This window comes from Thyridium curvatum (genome assembly GCF_004353045.1).
Source record: "Thyridium curvatum strain D216 chromosome Unknown NODE_21_length_474914_cov_86.438106, whole genome shotgun sequence".
Lineage (NCBI taxonomy): Eukaryota > Fungi > Ascomycota > Sordariomycetes > Thyridiales > Thyridiaceae > Thyridium > Thyridium curvatum.
The window spans coordinates 232,937-250,132 of NW_022156776.1; the positions used below are offsets into that span (position 1 = coordinate 232,937).

A 17,196-nucleotide genomic window follows, 5' to 3' on the forward strand; every position below is an offset into this window, starting at 1 on the left:
TGTCCAGAACAGAACACCATCCAGCCCCTTTGCACCATATCGCTCATTGCCTAACATTGTCACGGACTACGTAAGAGAGGAAGGAGAAACGACATTCGAATCTTCATCCTCAACAGAAGATAAGATAATTCCATTGCTGCTAGACGAAAAAAGAGTAAGGGATCACCATAATGCACGCGCTCCTGTCTATGATCCGCTCCCATGTTCTCCTGATTTGAAACCATCACTCCTCCCACCCTTTGCCCGGGGTGCCAGGGGCCCAACCGAAACCAAATGCACCAAGCCGTATTCAAGGCGACGATTCCGACTCTCTCCCCTCGAAGTGGCTTGTCCGTCCGCACAAAATGCACAACAGGAACACCTTCGAAACTTCCCACTCTGCCTCTCACAAAGACACGTAAGAAAACCACGAGTCATTGCTGAATGCCAGCAACGCCAATACCGAGTCGTCACTGGTCGAGAAGGGGGGCCGGAGGGATCTTCTGGGAGAGCAATAACGCCGTGCCATGCAAGGGGTGAAGACAAGATGATAATGAGCCCGGGCGGCCTCCTGCAACTGGGCGATATCCGATGCTTGAGAAGGGCAGTCATATATGGTCCTTCCTCGTAAAAACAGCCCTTCACAACTCCGACTCCACGCTGCCGTTGGCCTCCACATTCATGGGGCTGCCATTCTGCGTTTGCCTCTGGGCGCGAAGACGCGCGTTCCCTGCCGGCCGCCTCCGCCCCGCCTGCCGCCCGTTGCTGTTCATGTTCTCATCCTCGTCCTCAGAATCCGGGTGGTCCTCGGCGAAACGGCGCGCCTCGTCCAGCTCGTTGATGTCCTCGGGCTTGTCTCGCAGCCATTGCATCCTGGGGCCCGACCGCGCCATCTCTGATACCCTGAATCCGTAGATCTTCGGCTCGTAGATCTTGGGCCTGCCCAGCCCTGGCGCGATATTCTTGGCGTACATACCATTGATCATAACATTATCGTCTCGTTGACCGGATGCGTGGAGCAGCGCCGCGCTCTGGCTCAGAATATCCGCCCCGTGCTTGCTGAGATCGTAGTCGGGGAAGGTGAGGAGGAATAGTGCACCAAAGGTCCTTCCAAAGAACGCGCCATCCACCGTCTGGAAGCGGCTGTTGGGAGGCACGTAGACGTCGAGACAGGAAGGGCAGAACAGCTTGACGGTGTGCTCGCCCGGGATATCTGACAGCCCGACTGGCAGAGTCCTCGCCTGGTTGCAGTTTGTTCTCGGACAGACGCCAAAGTGGCCCAGCTCGTACTTTTCCGACATTTGTTGAATGCCTGCTCGCGAGCAGATGAACCGTTGGTGTATCAGCCCGTAGAGCATCTCTGCAGAGGACTCGATCACCGACAGATCGCTGGCAATCCTACTATGGTGCCGCCTTTCGCCGTGGTGCCTCATCCTGTCCTCTCCTGACTCGTCCAGCTCCTCGTCGTCCTCCTCTTCCTCCTCGTCGTCATCATCCTCTGGTTCCACATCTAGAATCATCTGTAGTTGCAAAAGTCAGCGCGACAACACGATTAGCGAGAGGAGCTGCGCAACCTACCTCTAGTGCTTCCTTGTACATAGTCACCTGGTTTTGCAGGCCCGTGAGATTGAAGTCATCCTCGATAAATTCCTCTGAGACCTCGGCGAAGTACTCGTGGCCGAGCAGGGAGCAGAAGGAGGTGATCCAGGACTCTGGAGTGCCAGAAGAAGTCGACATCGTGACGCGGTGGTACTGGCGTTACCCCGTCGCCGCTTGCCAAAGACCGACCGGGGATAGCAAGCTGGGATGATGGGGTCGGGCTGCTCGCCGTTGCGTGGAGGGGTAGGAAATCCAAGAGCTGGGGTCGAGAGGTGATCTGCGACACGCGATCGCGGTTGGGCGGAATATAGACTGGCGACGCGAATTCCCTGGGAATCAAAGTCTTGACATCGCCGATGCGAAGAGAAATAGTTTCGAAAAAATGGAAGACGCGGGTCGGGGCGAGGGCGTATCCAGCGGGATGGAGTCGAGCTGCAGTCACGGATTGTTGATGTTGGAATTGACGCCTGTGCAATTGCTTGGTGGTGGGAGGGGGTGGCCCGTGCTTCTTGCCCTTTGTTCATGGGTCATTCGAGTTCTCCAGAGAACTCAAATCGCACCTTCCCCGCAGAAATGATCTTCCGCGGCTGAATGGGCCGCACTGAAAGTCTGGCGCCTCCTGGGCCCGCCAAATTGCCTGACCCAGCCCACTGGAGTAGCCCCCTGAAGCTCGAGTCTTTCAGGCGCCACAGTGACATGGATCAATTTGTTCAACCCGTCGCGTGTCATCACGATGCCGGCGAAAGTACTCGGGAGATATGAAACTCCATAGTGGTGGAAGCAAGGCTGCATTGAGATGCCTGTCGCGATGGAGCATACAGTGCTATAGCCATTCCGCCAGGGTCACTCCAGTGCCAGCTCTGCAAAATCATGCCCTGCCCCTGGACCGCTTCCGGGAGGCCGCTTACAAGGCTGAAAAACCTCTCATTATCAAGGCTGCATATGAACAAGGCACCTTACCCGCGGTGAGCAGGTGGTTCGTGCCGGAGGGCTCAGATGAGGCGGCATCAGGAGTTCAGAAGTGGACAACCACGCCATATCTAGAGCAATTCGCCGGGACGGCCTTTCCATATGAACTCATCGCTCCTCAGAACGAGAACTCCAGCAAGGCAGATATAGTCCATCATTTCCAGTCCTGGCTATCCAAGTCCGGAGACGAAACATACACCGCTCTGGCCTCCATCCTGGCACACCACACCTCAGTCTGCGGCCCATATCAGTCCACTCAACCACAGCTCCTCCGCTTCTACGCCCCCCTAGCCCTCCTCGTCGCAGCACTCAAGTTCAACCGAGAACACTCCCACACCCCGCTCACCAAGCTCTACATAGCACAGTCCGCCCTCGCGGACCTCCCGCCAGAGCTTCAGACGGATGTCCCCGCGCCGGAGATCGTCCGCCACGCCGGCAAGGGCGACGTCTACGACTCGAGCGTCTGGCTCGGGCTGGAGCCGACGTACACGCCCTGGCACCGGGATCCCAATCCCAACCTGTTCGTGCAGCTGTGCAGCTCCAAGACCGTCAGGACGATGTCACCAAGTGCAGGCGAGCACGTCTTCCGCATGGTGCAGATGCGACTGGGCCAGTCGGGAAGCTCGAGGATCCGTGGAGAGGAGATGATGCTTGGCCCAGAGAGGGAGGCCCTGCACGAGGCTATATGGGGCAGCGATACTGCCGAGGGTCTGAGAGAGGCACATCTCGATCCCGGTGACAGCTTATTCATCCCCAAAGGGTGGTGGCACAGTGTCAAGAGCGACTTCGCCGATGGGAGGCTGAATGGGTCTGTCAACTGGTGGTTTCGATGACATCCACCTTCTTACATCATCACGACGAAGTAAAATTATACTACCTAGGGAACTTCCCTTCAAGTCATGCTAGCCATGTTTCGAAGAAGGGCTAATCGTGATAGAGACCATGTGACGCCAAAACCCAAATCATCCACGAACCAAGAGGGAAAAACAAATGAGGTTTCTCGTTTCATTGCTCATGCCTTCTCGCTGGAAGCCGGCGCAGCGGTGTCGGGAGCTGCAGCTAGTTATTTTATTAGCATCACCATCAATTGCATTTGCTCAGTGGGGGATGCTCACCTTGGGCAGCGCTGCCCTCGCCCTGGGGCTTCTCCTTCTCCTTGCCAAACACCTTCTCCAGGCCAGCGGCCTTGTACGCGCTGCCACCATGCTCCTCCTTTTTGAGGTCGGCGAGGCGGCGGGCCTCGGCGTGGATGTCCTGCACCTGGCGCTCGGCGTCCGAGTAGAACTTGACGATGCGCTTGCCCGTGGGCGTGTTGGACGCCTTCTCAAAGTACGAGCCGATGCCGGTCAGAAGGGTGTTGGCGCGCTGGGTGATGCCGTAGCTCTGGTCGGCCGTCTTGGCGCGGTCCGAGGCGTGGTACTTTTGGTCGAGCTTGTTGAGCGTGTCGAGGAAGCGCGCCGAGACGCCGCGCGAGTGGTCGAGCTCGATGGCGCGCTGCAGGGCAGCGTCGCCGATGACGTAGCCGTGCGCGAGGTACTCGGCAAGGATGCGGGTGCGCGGCTTCTCCTCCTGCGTGATCTCGTCCGAGTCGCGCTCGGCGTTGGTCGTGGCGTGGTGGGCAGCCTCCTCGTCGGAGCCGCCGGCGCCGGTGACGGTGATGTTGTTGGGGGCGAGTTTGGTGTTGTTCAGCAGCAGAGCCGTCTTGGCAGCCGTCTCCTTCTCAAAGGTGACCGTGGCGCTCTTGGTCTCGCCCTCGGTGGTGACCTGGACGTCGGTGATCTTGCCACTGTAGAAGGAGTGACGAGGTTAGTGATCATATCCCACGATTGGGGACGAAGGTGGTACTTACCAGAAGCTGAAGAATCGCTTGACCTCCTCATCATCGGTCTGGGCCGAGATGTTCTTAACGTGGACGGTGTTTGCGCCAGACATGATGTTATGCTGTACTGCAAAGTTTTGGCTGTTTGGTGTTCGTATGGTGGTGACGGTCGTGTGGTTGAAAGCTGTGGAGTGGAATGAATGGTACCTTTGTAGGTAGGAAGAGGGGTGGAAGATGGTTGTGTTGCGAGAAGGTGAGAGAGGAGGGGCCCGGGAGAAGTTGTTTTAAATGCTGCAGCAAACAGACGGGTAATGACCTCGTGAAATTGCCTCGTCGCGCGTGTCTGTACTTTCTGTTCCTTGCCAAGGTCGTCGTAGTGGTAGAGTTTCGGCGGGTGGCAGGTCGTGGTGGCTTGACACAGAAAGGAGGGGCAAAGTCAACGTCATCGTATGAGTGCAGGGATGTTGCAGCCTGTGATCTGATCCGCATCTGGAGACCCAGGCAAGCCAGGCGCGCACCACACTTTCTCCGGTGCGACCTGCCGTACGCCTCTCAACAAATCCCAATCCCCGCCTGGGCTGCATTCAATGTTGCCTTCCACTGGCTCCCTCTTTTAGAGCTATTGTGGCGTCGTAGCGCGGAGAGACTCGTCATCTACGGAGCTGAGTATCTGAAACGTGTTTGTTCGAACGAATTCTATCAAGCATGTGAAAGTGGCCAGGATCCTTTGCAAGTGCTTTTGTCCTAGGGCTATGTCACCTGGGGATAATGTGTATCAATGCCCGTCATTATTTCATTTCTATCTATTGTACAGTTTCACAGGCTCCAAGAGGGCGATCCTGTGACAGCGCTGGACACAGCCTGCTCAGGTCAAGATCGATGCGCCAGGGAGCATGCCCATTTCAGCCCCGCGTCTACTTTTCCGTCTTTTTGAACTTCTCCTTCAGTGCATCGTCCATAGCACCCTTGGGGTTGGAGGAAAGGTTCTATAACAATTCAATTAGCGGCTGCACTTGCTTCGTTGATCGATGTGAAATCGTGAACGTACCTCGAGCTGGGACTTGTTGACCTCGGACTTGTTGGAAGCGTCGTCGGTACCCTTGCCGGAGCCAGGGACGTCTTGCTGCTGAGCTCCAGTCTGGCGCTCAGGAGGAGGGGACTGGCGACCTTCTTGAGATGACATCTTGTAGTATCTCTGAGGTTTTGGAGTGTCTGTCTGCGAGACCGTTAGCAACAAATTATTCGATACCGAGCTGACTTTACAAGATGTAGTTTGACTTACAAAAGGACTTTGCGACGACTGTTGGTCAGAAAGGTATCAGGTTTGGGAGTTTGCAGAGCGCAGAATGATTGAATCTACTCAGTAGAATTTTAGATTTATATGCTCCTCTCCATCTCTGATGTCAGGCTTCCAGAGGCGATTAGGAAGCTTCTCTCCATGGCTTGACATCACATGTCGTCATAGGCCCTTAATTGCATCACCAATTTCGGGAGCTTTAGCTCCCTGTGCTGTAGTGACACCTGTAAAGAGTGGGGTCTGATAGCAGATTGAGGAGCTCTTATCGCTTATCAGCTTATCGAGATCCCTGAAATCTGAAATAGCGTCCCCTTTCCAGAAGGCGGCCCCTGGAGGCCCTGGGCCTGTCACTGCGAATCGTTGCCATTCCATTGGTGAGGGGAAGTTGTTGAGGTCGCATTAACTGGTCATTTAAACCTCCTCCTGCTTGACAACAAATAACACGAGGCCTATCGCGTTGCTGACTCCTCACTGCCCACTTGGAGATATTCTTTGACACGCTCGTTCTCAAGCGACTTGTCTTCTTGTTTTGATAAGCACAAGTGGAAACCCACCAATGCGGCTATGACCCAGGCTGACTGGTTGATGAAGCACGCATCGAACACAAAGAGTTTTAGACAGGCAGCCATTCTACGCGCGACGACATACCTCGAAATTTCCCCTTCTCATTGCATGTCGGCCTGAGAGGGGTTATTTTGGTGATTTCCACGTCTTTCTTTCGAGCGCTCTCAAATACTTCGGTGCCCAGAACTCAGGCGTCAACGTCCAGCAGCCCAGCACGCCCGTCTTTTCCAATCTTCAATATCTGTTCCTGGAGGATATTGTGATCAGGGGCCTACGATTGCATGACCACCCTCAAGACCCCGAATATCTCGCCGTAGGCCTGTTGCCATCATGCCAGACCTCAACTCTGTGCCACCCTCTCCCCACTCCCTCGCCGCATCCCGACGACAGTCATCCAGCCAGATGCCCCCTCCGCCTCCGCCACATGCCCAGGCTCAAGCTCAGGCTCAAAGTCAACCACATCCGATTCCGACCTCTCCTTCCCTCAACATTCTGCCGTCGAACCAGGCTGCGGTGAATCAAACTTCGACATCTTCCTTGCCTTCGCCGCGCCTTGCGCCGTCCGCAACGGTGTCGACTCCGCCCTCTATAGATAATGCCATTCCCATAGTTGGGGCCGGTCCTGGTCCGCTACGGCATCCGAGACCCTTGACAGCGGCAGAACTACACTTGGAGCTTGAGAAGGAGCAAGAGGCAGTGGTAGGCACTGAAAACTTACCTTTGTCCTTGGAATGAATAGCTAACACGATATTTGCGCAAGGTCAACCGGCTAACTCGGGAGCTGTCTTTACTACGCGCGGCCCACAACGCATCAGTTGTGTCCAACACATCATCAACGTCTAATAGTACGGCAGCGAACATCGAACAGCATGCATCGGATCCGAACCACTTGCTATCAGGGTCCGGCTTCTCGATTCCTTCGTCCACCGGCCGCCGTCACCACCGGACCTCGTCCAGCACCAGCACACGTAGTCAAACAGGCTTGGTGGGCTCGTTCAGCACCACCTCTGTGGTTGGAATATCAGCACCAGCGCCTACTCGTCCTTCGGCACGAGAGTTGAGCCGGCATGACAGCACTGCCTCGCATCGGAGCCAAACTAGCTCGCCGGGGCCACGATCGCAACCCCACTCGTTCACACAGTCTCACCTAGGAGATCCGGCGATGGCGGGTTACTTCCACGCTCGCGGGGCAGCCCCTACCTCTGTGCTGGGTGCAACGCCAAGCAGCACTAGCGAGCTTTCGCCTGGAATCCTTCAGGGCACTACCCGCTACGAAGAGACTGCGTACTGGCGTACGGAACTCGATTCTGTGAAGCGAGAGAACGAGTCGCTCAAGCGCAGGGTTCGAGAGCTAGAGCGACACATCCGAGACCGAAGGGCCAGCGACGCTAGTCGCGGGCGTAGCGAGAGCGTGAGCACAACGGCGAGTGTCAGCGTCACCGCAGCTGGCGGCGGCGGCGGCGGCACAGGGATAGCAGGGCGTCGAGAGGGAGGTCGAGATCGCGTGGTGAGCACCCTGAGTGTCGCTGGGAGCGTGGGCGTTGGTGTGCCCGAAGATGAAGTCCAAGTTGGGGAGAGTGCTGCTAGTGCCGGTCTAGGACCAGGCGGCAGCGGCGCTGCAGGTCGATCGGGCGCGAACTGAGATCTTCACCGCGTGAGGCATGGATGGAATGGGCATGGGAGCACGCGAGTAGCTACATTAGGTGGTGTTCCGGTTTCTGTTCACCCCACGCAAGGCAACCGATGTCGCGTGTGGTGCCCTGTCTGCCCTGCCATGTCACAGATGGGGATATGCACTACCATCTTATATGACAAAGCTGTACGAAGTTATGATTGGATTAGAAACAAGAAGCGAGCAGAAAGGAGGGTGAAATCTTGATTCGGCATGTGGTAGAGGGCGGCTCGTCTCGAGCTCCTTAGAACATGTGGCAAATATGCAGTCTGCCTTGACGGCCTTTTTTGAAAGATTGATTTGAAGATGAGAACAGGCATGCTTTCGAACGAGATATTGCAGCCTTGACAATCAATTTCTGCGCTTGATGGGTGCTATTACTGCCAAGAGCTTGGGGAGATACTTGTCATACAGACAAGTCCATGCCTACGTTACACGGGTTCTTCCATATTCTGTCATATGCGGGCGGGGTGATGATGGCCGCCTCAGCACCAAGTGATGGCCAGATTAGTGAACATCCATCAAATCCATCAATTTAAGGTACCTATGTAGGTAGTGGGATAGCCCTCGCATGTCTCCCAGTAAGGATATGCAGTTAGCATTGAGGTAGCCCCTGATCAAATATTCTGACCCTCTCTTCAGCACCAGACCTTTCTTTTTCACCAGCCTACTCCGTCGTCAATCTGCCATGTGCCTGCATGCATGCTCAGACGAGAAACCAGAGCTGGCGAAAATTTAGGCGGTTGCGTAGAATGTCTTCCCAGTAGGGAAGTCGTGTATGGATGGACAAACATTAACAGCGAGGCGCCCTATCAGAATCTCTCCAGTGAAATTGGAAGCTGCATTAGTCCTGCATTGGGGGCCCTGCTTTCCCACCATCTTCTTTCCCATCCCCCAATGAATTCACTACGGATTGCATACCAGCTTATCCCCGATATGCACGAGGCATATTTCGATCTACTTCCTGAGGATCCAAGCCGAATCCCTCACAGCGTCTGCCGAGCTCCCAAGGTACCAGTAGGTTCCTTCGCAGTGATCGGTCACCGCTGCGCGACGCTCTGGGCTACTCTCGAGTTGGCCGAGACGAAGAAACCGGGACCCTTTTCGTGGTTTGAATGGACCACTTTGCGTTTTCATGGCCACGCCGTTTGCGGTGGGAGCACATGTCTGGCGCCTCCTTGGGGAGCCGCTGGAGCCATGGCTTGACGTTTCAGCCATGCTGACGTGTTACAACAGTGTACATCGCGTTATGTACGGCGTGCCCTCCCACGAACCTCTATTGGGCCAAGCCAACCAGGGCAGTTCAACCTGGGCCATTTGAGCAGCTCTAGCTCCTCGCGTGACCGACGCCACCAGAATCTGCGTTTTTGATACGTGGAGCACCCAGCACGATGACGGATGCTGCAGTGTCTTGGAGGTGAGCAAAGCTGTGCTCCGCCTCACCGAGCTCCAGGACAGGACCTTCCACCGTGCCGCAATCCAGGGCTCCCAGCCCCTAATACCGGGCAATGTGTCCATGACACATCAGTTGCTTAATCGCTCTGGTACTGTCTATCCTTATTTTCCCTAGGAATCGGTATTAGTAGTACGGCTGTTGGTAGGTATGAGGTATGCCAATCCACTCCAATTCGTGGGCACGGACAGCAGCTGCCCGGAAGTCCTGGACTTACATATAAGCCGAATGCTGTCAAGCTCGCCAGGGCTCCTGAAGTAGGGAGTCCTTCTTCAGACAAACACCTTTTCTATCATCACCGAAACCTTCACTACACAATAGCCCCCAATGTGGGTGCAACTCGTGAAAATGGGACAACATGGCTTTCACGCACCCAGTTAGTATCGTTTCACGATCTCACTCGATGGCGGAGCATGCCTTGTCTCCCCATCAGCGCTCTTTTTCCTATCCCCTCGAGGATCTCAGATCAGCGCAGACGAGGTTTGCTCTGCGGCAGTTGTATGATCTCCCCAAGAGCTGGCCAGCGGCCCTTGTGTCGCGCTGGGTCCACGAGTGTACACTTGAGCATGCGTTGTGCCGCAACGAAGGAAGGAAGCCCATTGCTGGGCTTTGGTTGATCGACTGCAACACGCTGCAGATTGTTCCAGCCCCAGCAGAACCTTCGTATGTGGCGCTCAGCTACGTATGGGGGAAATTCCGCAAGACGCCGCAGGACACTCCGCACGGGTCGCTCCCCTCTCCTCTGCCGCTGCTTATCTCGGATGCCATCGAGGTCTGTAGACAGCTCGGCTTCCAGTACCTGTGGGTTGACAAGTACTGCATCGACCAGAATAACCCTCAAGTCAAGCACAACCAGATCCAGCAGATGGACCTCGTCTATCGCAACGGGCAGCTCACAATCATCGCAGCGGCCGGCAAGGATGAGACCTACGGCCTCCCGGGTGTTTCCTCCTGTCCTCGGAGGACACTGCCCACCAGACAAAAAAGACCTCGTGCACTGTCTACCTCTGAAGACCCTGCTTGTGGTATCAAGTGCTATTGCGACGGCAACCTGTCTACGACTTCAACCATTCTTGACGTCCAGCGAGCTGTGCTAAGGTCAAAGTGGTCGACACGGGGCTGGACATACCAGGAAGGCAGCTTGTCCCGCCGTTGCCTTGCATTCACCGACGAGCAGGTCTATTTCGAAGTACGTTGCCCCTGTTGCACTAGACGATGCACTCCACTGACGTTGGGAATAGTGTGACAGCGGTATCTGCTATTGTGAGGCGCCCGGCACTGTTGAGACCAGCAGCGAGGCGGCCATTGGCATCTTCCGGACTCTCGTTCCGGATCCGCGCAACTCGTTCGATAGACAATATCTTGCGCTACTGGGTGCCATCGAGGAATACTCTAAGCGCGAGCTTACCTACGATAGCGATATCCTTTACGCTTTTGCGGGGATCATGCGCAGATACCAGAGTTTGTCGCCTAGCATTAAGCAGATCGCCGGCCTCCCATTCATTGTTCAGGATGCACAAGGTGGGGTCTGTGAAATAAACATTGGAGACAGCGATGATATCGAGGTTGATCTCGAGATGGATGGTTCCTCGCCGCCGCCTCCAGTCCATGATCTTGACTGGGACCTCAAGCAACAGCTGAAGGACACGTCCTTCCCCTATGGCCTCGCCTGGGCCCACAAGCATAGCTGCTGGGAAGAGGATCATGTCAAGCCTCGGCGTCGTGGTCAGCTGCCCTCATGGGCCTGGCCCGAGTGGGCAGGAGAGGTGACGTTTTGTTGGTGGGGAACCATCAGGCTGAACGACTTCCAGCCTTTCATTGAGGATATCAAGGTTGAGCTCAGGGATGGCAAGGTCATGCCGTACCAGGACCTGCCATCCCCAGCCGCCGGATGCCACCAGCAAGACGGGCAAACTCTGGCTCCGCAAGCCCTACTCTTCAAGAGTATCCCCATCCCTCCACGGCTCGTGGATGTGAAGTGGGCTAATCGTGAGAGAGTGGAGTGGTCCGTGTGCGGTTTCCGTACCAGCCTATCGTTGAGCGCCGGAGCAGACAGCCCGTTTCGGTTCCGCAAGGACCTTGTGAAGCGGGGCCTGTTCGAGCTGGTGATTCTAGGTGGCGATGGCGACTGGAAGCCGCCGTCTCGCGAGCACAGCCTCCTTCTCGTCCTGGGCAGGCACGATGAGGACTGGGTGAGGTGCGGTGTCATGCGTGTGGACTGCAGCCTGAGGGAGTTGCTCGATGCCCTGGTCGAGCATGATGTTTTTCCGTATTATGAAAGAAAAAAGGTCTACAGAGTTGAGTAGAGGTTGTCTGGAGTTCTTGCACGTGTCTTCGTTCTTCGCATGGGGCTAGGTAGATTGGTGTTTTGTGAGTCTGGTATGGGTGGGCGTTCTTTTGTTGGCACTGTTTCTGCGAAATCGGTTTATTTCGTGTGCAAAGCGAATCTCTTCAATGCGGGATGAGCGGATTAAGGGGTGCGTTATTCACATTAGACTTATGTTCTAACTGCAGACTAGAAAAGAGTCTTGGCTTCTATGACTACACTTGATCACTAACTTTCCGCTTCATAAAAGACAAGCAAACTCTGGAACTCCGTACAAAACAAGACCTCATAAACCCAAACTCCCATCTATATGCACGCTCAAGAACGACTCCTTCACATACAATAGCACCTTGATCATGCAGTATCAATCCTCGACAGAGTCCTCAGGACTCACGTGAATCTCCCAGAACTTGGCCACAGATTTGGGAAACTCTTCCTTCCTCTCCTCGCTCACCCACTCCCCATACTCGTCGTGCGTCGCCTTCTCCGCCAGCACACCCGTGGCGTTGCCCTTGTGCAAGAAATTGTGGAAATCCATGGCGATGCGCACGTACTCCTTGAGCCCCTCCTTGACGTCCACCGTCGCCCCGGTAGTCCAGCTCAGCAGCAGCGGCTGCAGCAGGGGTGCGTCGGTGACGCTCGGGTGCGACGTGCCGATGCTCGTGACGAACCAGCTGGCGCCGACGCGGTCGAGCGTGCCGCGCACGAGCTCCTTGACCGTGTCGAAGTGGGGACGGCCGAAGAAGAGGCTGCGGGCGCGCGACCACGTGTTGGAGTGCACGACGAGGATGGGCACGTCGATCTCGGCGTTGAGCGGGCCGCTCTCCTTGCCCGGGTCGAGGATGATGCCGCCGACCGCGAGCGCCGCGGCCGCCACGGCCGCCGGGCTGATGCTCTGGTCCCCCCCGTTCCCCGGCTGCAGCTGCAGCTTGCCGCCACGGCCGCCGCCGGCGCGGCTCCTGAGCGCCTGCAGGGCGCCCGTGGCGCCGTACGAGTGGCCGCCGATGGTAAGGCGGTCGAAGTCGAGGCGGCCGGTCCAGCGGTGCAGCGTGTCGCGCCCTTCGCCGCGCGAGCTGAGCGCCGAGACGTTGTGGCCGCGGCCGTCGTGGATGGCGCGCAGGACGCGGATGGTCTCGAGGATCTCGGCGTCGCGGAAGGCGAGCTGCTCGCGCTTGATGCGGGGCGTGTCCATGGGCGGGTCGGACACGAGGTCCGACTCTTGAAAGAGGACGACGCGGCGGTCCTGCTTGCCGGCGACGCAGACGAGGGAGCCCGGGCTGCTGCCGTCGCGGTGCTCGACGGCGGCGACGACGTGGCCCCGGCTGGCCATCTCGCCCAGGTAGTGCGTGTAGTCGGTGCGGGAGCTGGCCATGCCGTGGGAGAAGACCATCACCGGCAGCTTTTCTCCGCCGCCGCCGCCGTGGTGCAGCGGGACGTCGACCTGGGCCGGGATCTCGATGCTGCCCACTATGAGCCACAGCGCGAAGGTGAAGACGGGCCGGATGAGGAAGTTGTTGACGCGCGCGATGCGGGCGTAGCCCTCGGCCGTCAGGCTGAGGGGCCGCGGCGCCCAGAGGTGTTTCGGCTTGTCGGACCTGCTGCCCCGTAGCGCCGGGTAGTAGAGCGTGAAGAGAACGGTCTCGACCTCGAAGGCGGGCTCACCCGACGACTTGAGCAGCGTGTCGGAGATGCGGACGGGCGTCTCGAGCGGGATCTCGAGGTCGAGGGTGCCGACTTCGTAGCGGCCCGAGTAGGCCGGCAGGCGGGACGAGAGGAGCGGCTGGCCCCGGACGAAGCACCAGACTATGTAGAGGCCTATCGTGGAGCACAGGATGTATCTCCAGGTGAAGCGCGGGCGCAGGAGCGTCCTCAGTCGGTCTGTGAAACGCTCCGAGAACCACTTCCGGCTGGTCCGGGCGCCGTCGAGCCACTTTAGCCGGGGTAGCGGTGTTGTCAATGTTGTCGGTGAGGCCATGGCGAGCGGTAGGTCTGGCTCATCGGTATATGGTTGTAGTTCTAGGTCATCTGCGAGCAGCGACATGGCTACTGGGTGGATTCATGACTTTGCTTATTGCTTTTTGAGCTGGAGCAGGGCAGTTCGGGCATGCGTGACGTCGGCAGTTTCGGACTTTTGAATGACGCAGGTGGAGTCTTTTCGGTGGCAAACGGTGGCGGCGGGTCCAGGCCTCTGAAGATCTGTTGGGGACCTTGGGGGAATTCGGCTTACATCCCAATTAGGCAATTCAGATTCGCGGGAGGATCCGTAACCGTGGAATTTCCAGCTTACATCGGTTATGAAGTTGAGAAACATTATTCTAGAGGAGATTGAAGAGGAATAATTATGCTGCCTAGAGCTGGTGCTATCTTTCTTATTTTCCTATTCTAGTAATGGTATGAAATCCTCTCCTCGTCGACGATATTGCCATGCACAGCCTCGAACGAGGCAGCTATGGCATCCGGCAGCGGGCCCTGCTCGATCACATCCAAGGCACGCTCTAGCTGCTCTGGGCCATTGGCACCAACGACCAGAGAGTCTCCGTGCTCCTTGCTCAGCATGCTGTGATAGGCTGCCCACCGCAACGCTGCGGCATGGCCGGCGATACCATGCTGAGACGCGACCTTAACCGCCTTCTCCACTGCGGCAGTGACGGACAGCTTTGTATACATTCTGGAATAGAAGACCCCAGTCGAGTGGGATGAGTCAAAACTTGCCGCCCTTCCTGCCGCCCTTGTGGTTGCCGGCGAACAAGCCACCCGCAGCAGGACTGTAGGCGTAAAACGACATGTCGTTGTCGCGCAGCACCTTGAAGAGATCCTTCTCGGCGCCCCGCACGGCCGCATTGTAGGGGCCCTGGTACACGCTGGGTTTGACGAAGCCCCTCTCCTCGCAGATCCTGACGATCTGGGCAACCTCGTCCGCAGCGTAGTTGCACAAACCCCAGCGCCGGATCTTAGTCTCCCGGATGGAGTGGTCCATAGCCTCGCACAGCTGGTCAAAGGGCGTGGCGCGGTCGGGCATGTGCAGGTACTTGATGTCGATCTGCTTGATCTTGAGGTCCTCGAGCAAGGCATCGATGCCCTTGAGGATGTTGTCCTTGGTGTGCGGCGCCGCCATGACCTTGCTGCTGATAACAAACTTGTCCTACAGGCCTGAGGCGCCGATCCTAGGCTCGCAGGTCCCAGGGCTGCCGGCCGGGTACCAGCGTGCGGTGTCGACCTCGGAGTACCCGCGTTGGGCAAAGGTCTCGAGGAATGCTTTGGCCTGCTCCGAGCTGTCGATAGTCGCCACAGGGTCCTTGGAGCTGTCTCCGATCTTGTAGATTTACGGTTAAGTACTTATGATTTTTCGGAAGACAAAGAGTCTATGTGACCTACATTGTTGGTTCCCAGAACCAGGTTGAGGGGTACCTTGCTATTGGTTGCCATGGTGGCTTACTATTCGGGGCAATGAGGAAATGATAACAGGGAAAGTTAAAAGAAGAAGAGCATGTAGGTTGTGTTGGTGGAAAGCTCCCCGGCAAGGATTGAGGACCAGGTCTTCATTTTATACTTGGATTCAAGTCTATGGACGAGATTCCACATCACTGCCTGTTTTAGGAAGTCCGATCGTGCTCTGTAATATTTCCCTCTACTTATATCGCCCCATGACGAAATATGACATTTAACACGGGTTGCAAAGATACGTGACAAGACATCTGAACTATATGGAATCGGATCCGCCTGTAATCGCTAGTGAACGTTTTCTGACACAACTTGTGTGTAATTAGGTACCAGGCCAGGCTGACACACTCTAAATTATGAACAGCACCATTCGTAGGAGGAGTAAAACTCTGGCTCCGACAATTCCGATTCTTTACCAGATTACAAAGGACGTCTAGAGCTAGATATGTGGCACCATCTGTACCCATGATGGTACCCAAAATGCACCGATGGAAGTGAGAAAGATATACATAAGGAAATCTTCCCATGTATTAATTTCTAGCCCCTCCTGTTCATCACTGTAGGCCTACCTTTCACTTCCGTCAGATCATCGCATGTACCTTCCTGGCTCTCTGGTCTTCGACATTTTAACTTGCTCAAGATACACTATCTCGTTGGAGGTCTCGGAAGCTAGACTTGGTCATGATGGTGTTCACTTATCTAAGGTATGAAATTGATAGTATACATATGCTGCGTGTGGAATTCCTTGATCGGAACCGCCAACGAGATTTCAAGCCATTGGGGTCTCTCGCATGTGTGGTTCTAGTTACCAGGAAGCCTGGTTGATTGAGATTTGTCTGAGATTCAGCCCATCGAAGAAGCCTAGGATCTGAATTCGTCGCGAGCTCAGCCCAAAAGTGATATTACGGTTCCAAGGATCTATCTCGCAAACCACCCCATAACTGAATAGGTATCAAGGTCCCAAGGACCTCTATGGAGCAATGCGGGAGCATCATGGTCTCAAATCCCATTGCACAACTTGGCGATCTAGCCATTGTGGAGATGATAGGCGATTTGAACAAGACACCAAACTTTTCCGGAGCTAGTCATATCCTGAAAGTTTGCCGCGGGAAACTCTCGCTCGAGCTAGCAAGGTCTAGCAGTCAGTGTTATCAAGCTATTGGGGAAAGCATACAATTGAGTCTAAGCTCATTCTGTCCTATCTCTACATAAACCACGGCCCCGGGGTTCGAACCTCTCGGGGATTGTCTTAGCACCGCTGAGAAGCATCCCGTCTTCCCTCATGTCGAATTTGAAGTACCACAATTACGAGGGTTTCGGGCAGTTTGCCCGGGAGCACCTGGGATACAGCCAAGCTGTCCGGATTGGCGACCGCATCGAGATCTCAGGGCAAGATGTGTATATTCTATCCCCGAAACTAGAATGCTGCTGGCGCCGACTAAACCCTCCCTAGCTGGCTGGGATCCCAACGCCCCAACCCCTACCTTCCCCGAGACTCTTGATGCCCAGATCGACCAAACTTTCTACAACATCGACCTTGCCATGAGAGCAGCAGGTGGCAAGGGTATCTCGCAGGTGTTCAGCATCCGGTCCTACCACCCTCAGATTAAAGCGACGCCAGATGCCATGGATCTAATGAAGAAAAGCTTTGAAAAGTGGTTTCCAAACCATCGCCCCATCTGGACGGCTGTGGGTGTAGAAAGTCTAGCGCTACCTAAGATGAAGATTGAGATTGAAGCAGTTGCCTATGATCCTCAGAATGGCGGTATGGGTGTATGAAGGGACTGGCCAGAAGCTATAATGGGACCTTGAGGGATATTAGATAGTCATTCCAGAACAAGTTCTCGTTAGTGTAATCATCCCGAGACTTGATCTCATGACTCATTGGTGATAACAGGAAAATTTGGCAGTCGGGATGGTGTAGTGCAAACGACCTATGCTAGCAAAAGCTTAAGACTGGCTCTCCTTTAAGGTCTCGATGTTAGATCTGGTCCGTCTAAACCTAGGAAAACTTATGACTGAACATGCAAGTATGCTAGTGAGAAACGACTTTTATCATCATCAGAATAGCTGCCGA

At 55.7% G+C, this 17,196-nt stretch overlaps 10 protein-coding genes across 10 annotated transcripts; 4 read left to right on the forward strand and 6 right to left on the reverse strand.

Moving 5' to 3' along the window:
* Positions 1–620: 620 nt before the first annotated feature.
* Positions 621–1,716, reverse strand: E0L32_004430 (uncharacterized protein; the record flags this gene model as incomplete). Its single annotated transcript, XM_031138840.1, has 2 exons — positions 621–1,499; positions 1,558–1,716. The coding sequence occupies 2 exons, from the start codon at positions 1,714–1,716 to the stop codon at positions 621–623; spliced, it is 1,038 nt and encodes a 345-aa protein (XP_030997161.1).
* Positions 1,717–2,336: 620 nt separating this feature from the next.
* E0L32_004431 (uncharacterized protein) lies at positions 2,337–3,380 on the forward strand (the record flags this gene model as incomplete). Its single annotated transcript, XM_031138841.1, has 1 exon — positions 2,337–3,380. The coding sequence occupies one exon, from the start codon at positions 2,337–2,339 to the stop codon at positions 3,378–3,380; it is 1,044 nt and encodes a 347-aa protein (XP_030997162.1).
* Positions 3,381–3,559: 179 nt separating this feature from the next.
* Positions 3,560–4,479, reverse strand: E0L32_004432 (uncharacterized protein; the record flags this gene model as incomplete). Its single annotated transcript, XM_031138842.1, has 3 exons — positions 3,560–3,606; positions 3,663–4,333; positions 4,397–4,479. 3 exons carry the CDS (start codon positions 4,477–4,479, stop codon positions 3,560–3,562), a joined length of 801 nt encoding a protein of 266 aa, XP_030997163.1.
* Positions 4,480–5,280: 801 nt separating this feature from the next.
* Positions 5,281–5,549, reverse strand: E0L32_004433 (uncharacterized protein; the record flags this gene model as incomplete). Its single annotated transcript, XM_031138843.1, has 2 exons — positions 5,281–5,352; positions 5,415–5,549. The coding sequence occupies 2 exons, from the start codon at positions 5,547–5,549 to the stop codon at positions 5,281–5,283; spliced, it is 207 nt and encodes a 68-aa protein (XP_030997164.1).
* A 1,008-nt stretch (positions 5,550–6,557) lies between these two features.
* Positions 6,558–7,869, forward strand: E0L32_004434 (uncharacterized protein; the record flags this gene model as incomplete). The annotated part of the gene is made up of 2 exons (XM_031138844.1): positions 6,558–6,926; positions 6,988–7,869. 2 exons carry the CDS (start codon positions 6,558–6,560, stop codon positions 7,867–7,869), a joined length of 1,251 nt encoding a protein of 416 aa, XP_030997165.1.
* Positions 7,870–9,710: 1,841 nt separating this feature from the next.
* On the forward strand, positions 9,711–11,658 carry E0L32_004435 (uncharacterized protein; the record flags this gene model as incomplete). Its single annotated transcript, XM_031138845.1, has 2 exons — positions 9,711–10,541; positions 10,594–11,658. 2 exons carry the CDS (start codon positions 9,711–9,713, stop codon positions 11,656–11,658), a joined length of 1,896 nt encoding a protein of 631 aa, XP_030997166.1.
* A 384-nt stretch (positions 11,659–12,042) lies between these two features.
* Positions 12,043–13,719, reverse strand: E0L32_004436 (uncharacterized protein; the record flags this gene model as incomplete). Its single annotated transcript, XM_031138846.1, has 1 exon — positions 12,043–13,719. One exon carries the CDS (start codon positions 13,717–13,719, stop codon positions 12,043–12,045), a length of 1,677 nt encoding a protein of 558 aa, XP_030997167.1.
* Positions 13,720–14,060: 341 nt separating this feature from the next.
* Positions 14,061–14,345, reverse strand: E0L32_004437 (uncharacterized protein; the record flags this gene model as incomplete). Its single annotated transcript, XM_031138848.1, has 1 exon — positions 14,061–14,345. One exon carries the CDS (start codon positions 14,343–14,345, stop codon positions 14,061–14,063), a length of 285 nt encoding a protein of 94 aa, XP_030997168.1.
* A 34-nt stretch (positions 14,346–14,379) lies between these two features.
* On the reverse strand, positions 14,380–15,104 carry E0L32_004438 (uncharacterized protein; the record flags this gene model as incomplete). Its single annotated transcript, XM_031138849.1, has 3 exons — positions 14,380–14,803; positions 14,879–14,991; positions 15,054–15,104. The coding sequence occupies 3 exons, from the start codon at positions 15,102–15,104 to the stop codon at positions 14,380–14,382; spliced, it is 588 nt and encodes a 195-aa protein (XP_030997169.1).
* Positions 15,105–16,541: 1,437 nt separating this feature from the next.
* On the forward strand, positions 16,542–16,898 carry E0L32_004439 (uncharacterized protein; the record flags this gene model as incomplete). Its single annotated transcript, XM_031138850.1, has 1 exon — positions 16,542–16,898. One exon carries the CDS (start codon positions 16,542–16,544, stop codon positions 16,896–16,898), a length of 357 nt encoding a protein of 118 aa, XP_030997170.1.
* Between the last annotated feature and the right edge of the window lie 298 nt (positions 16,899–17,196).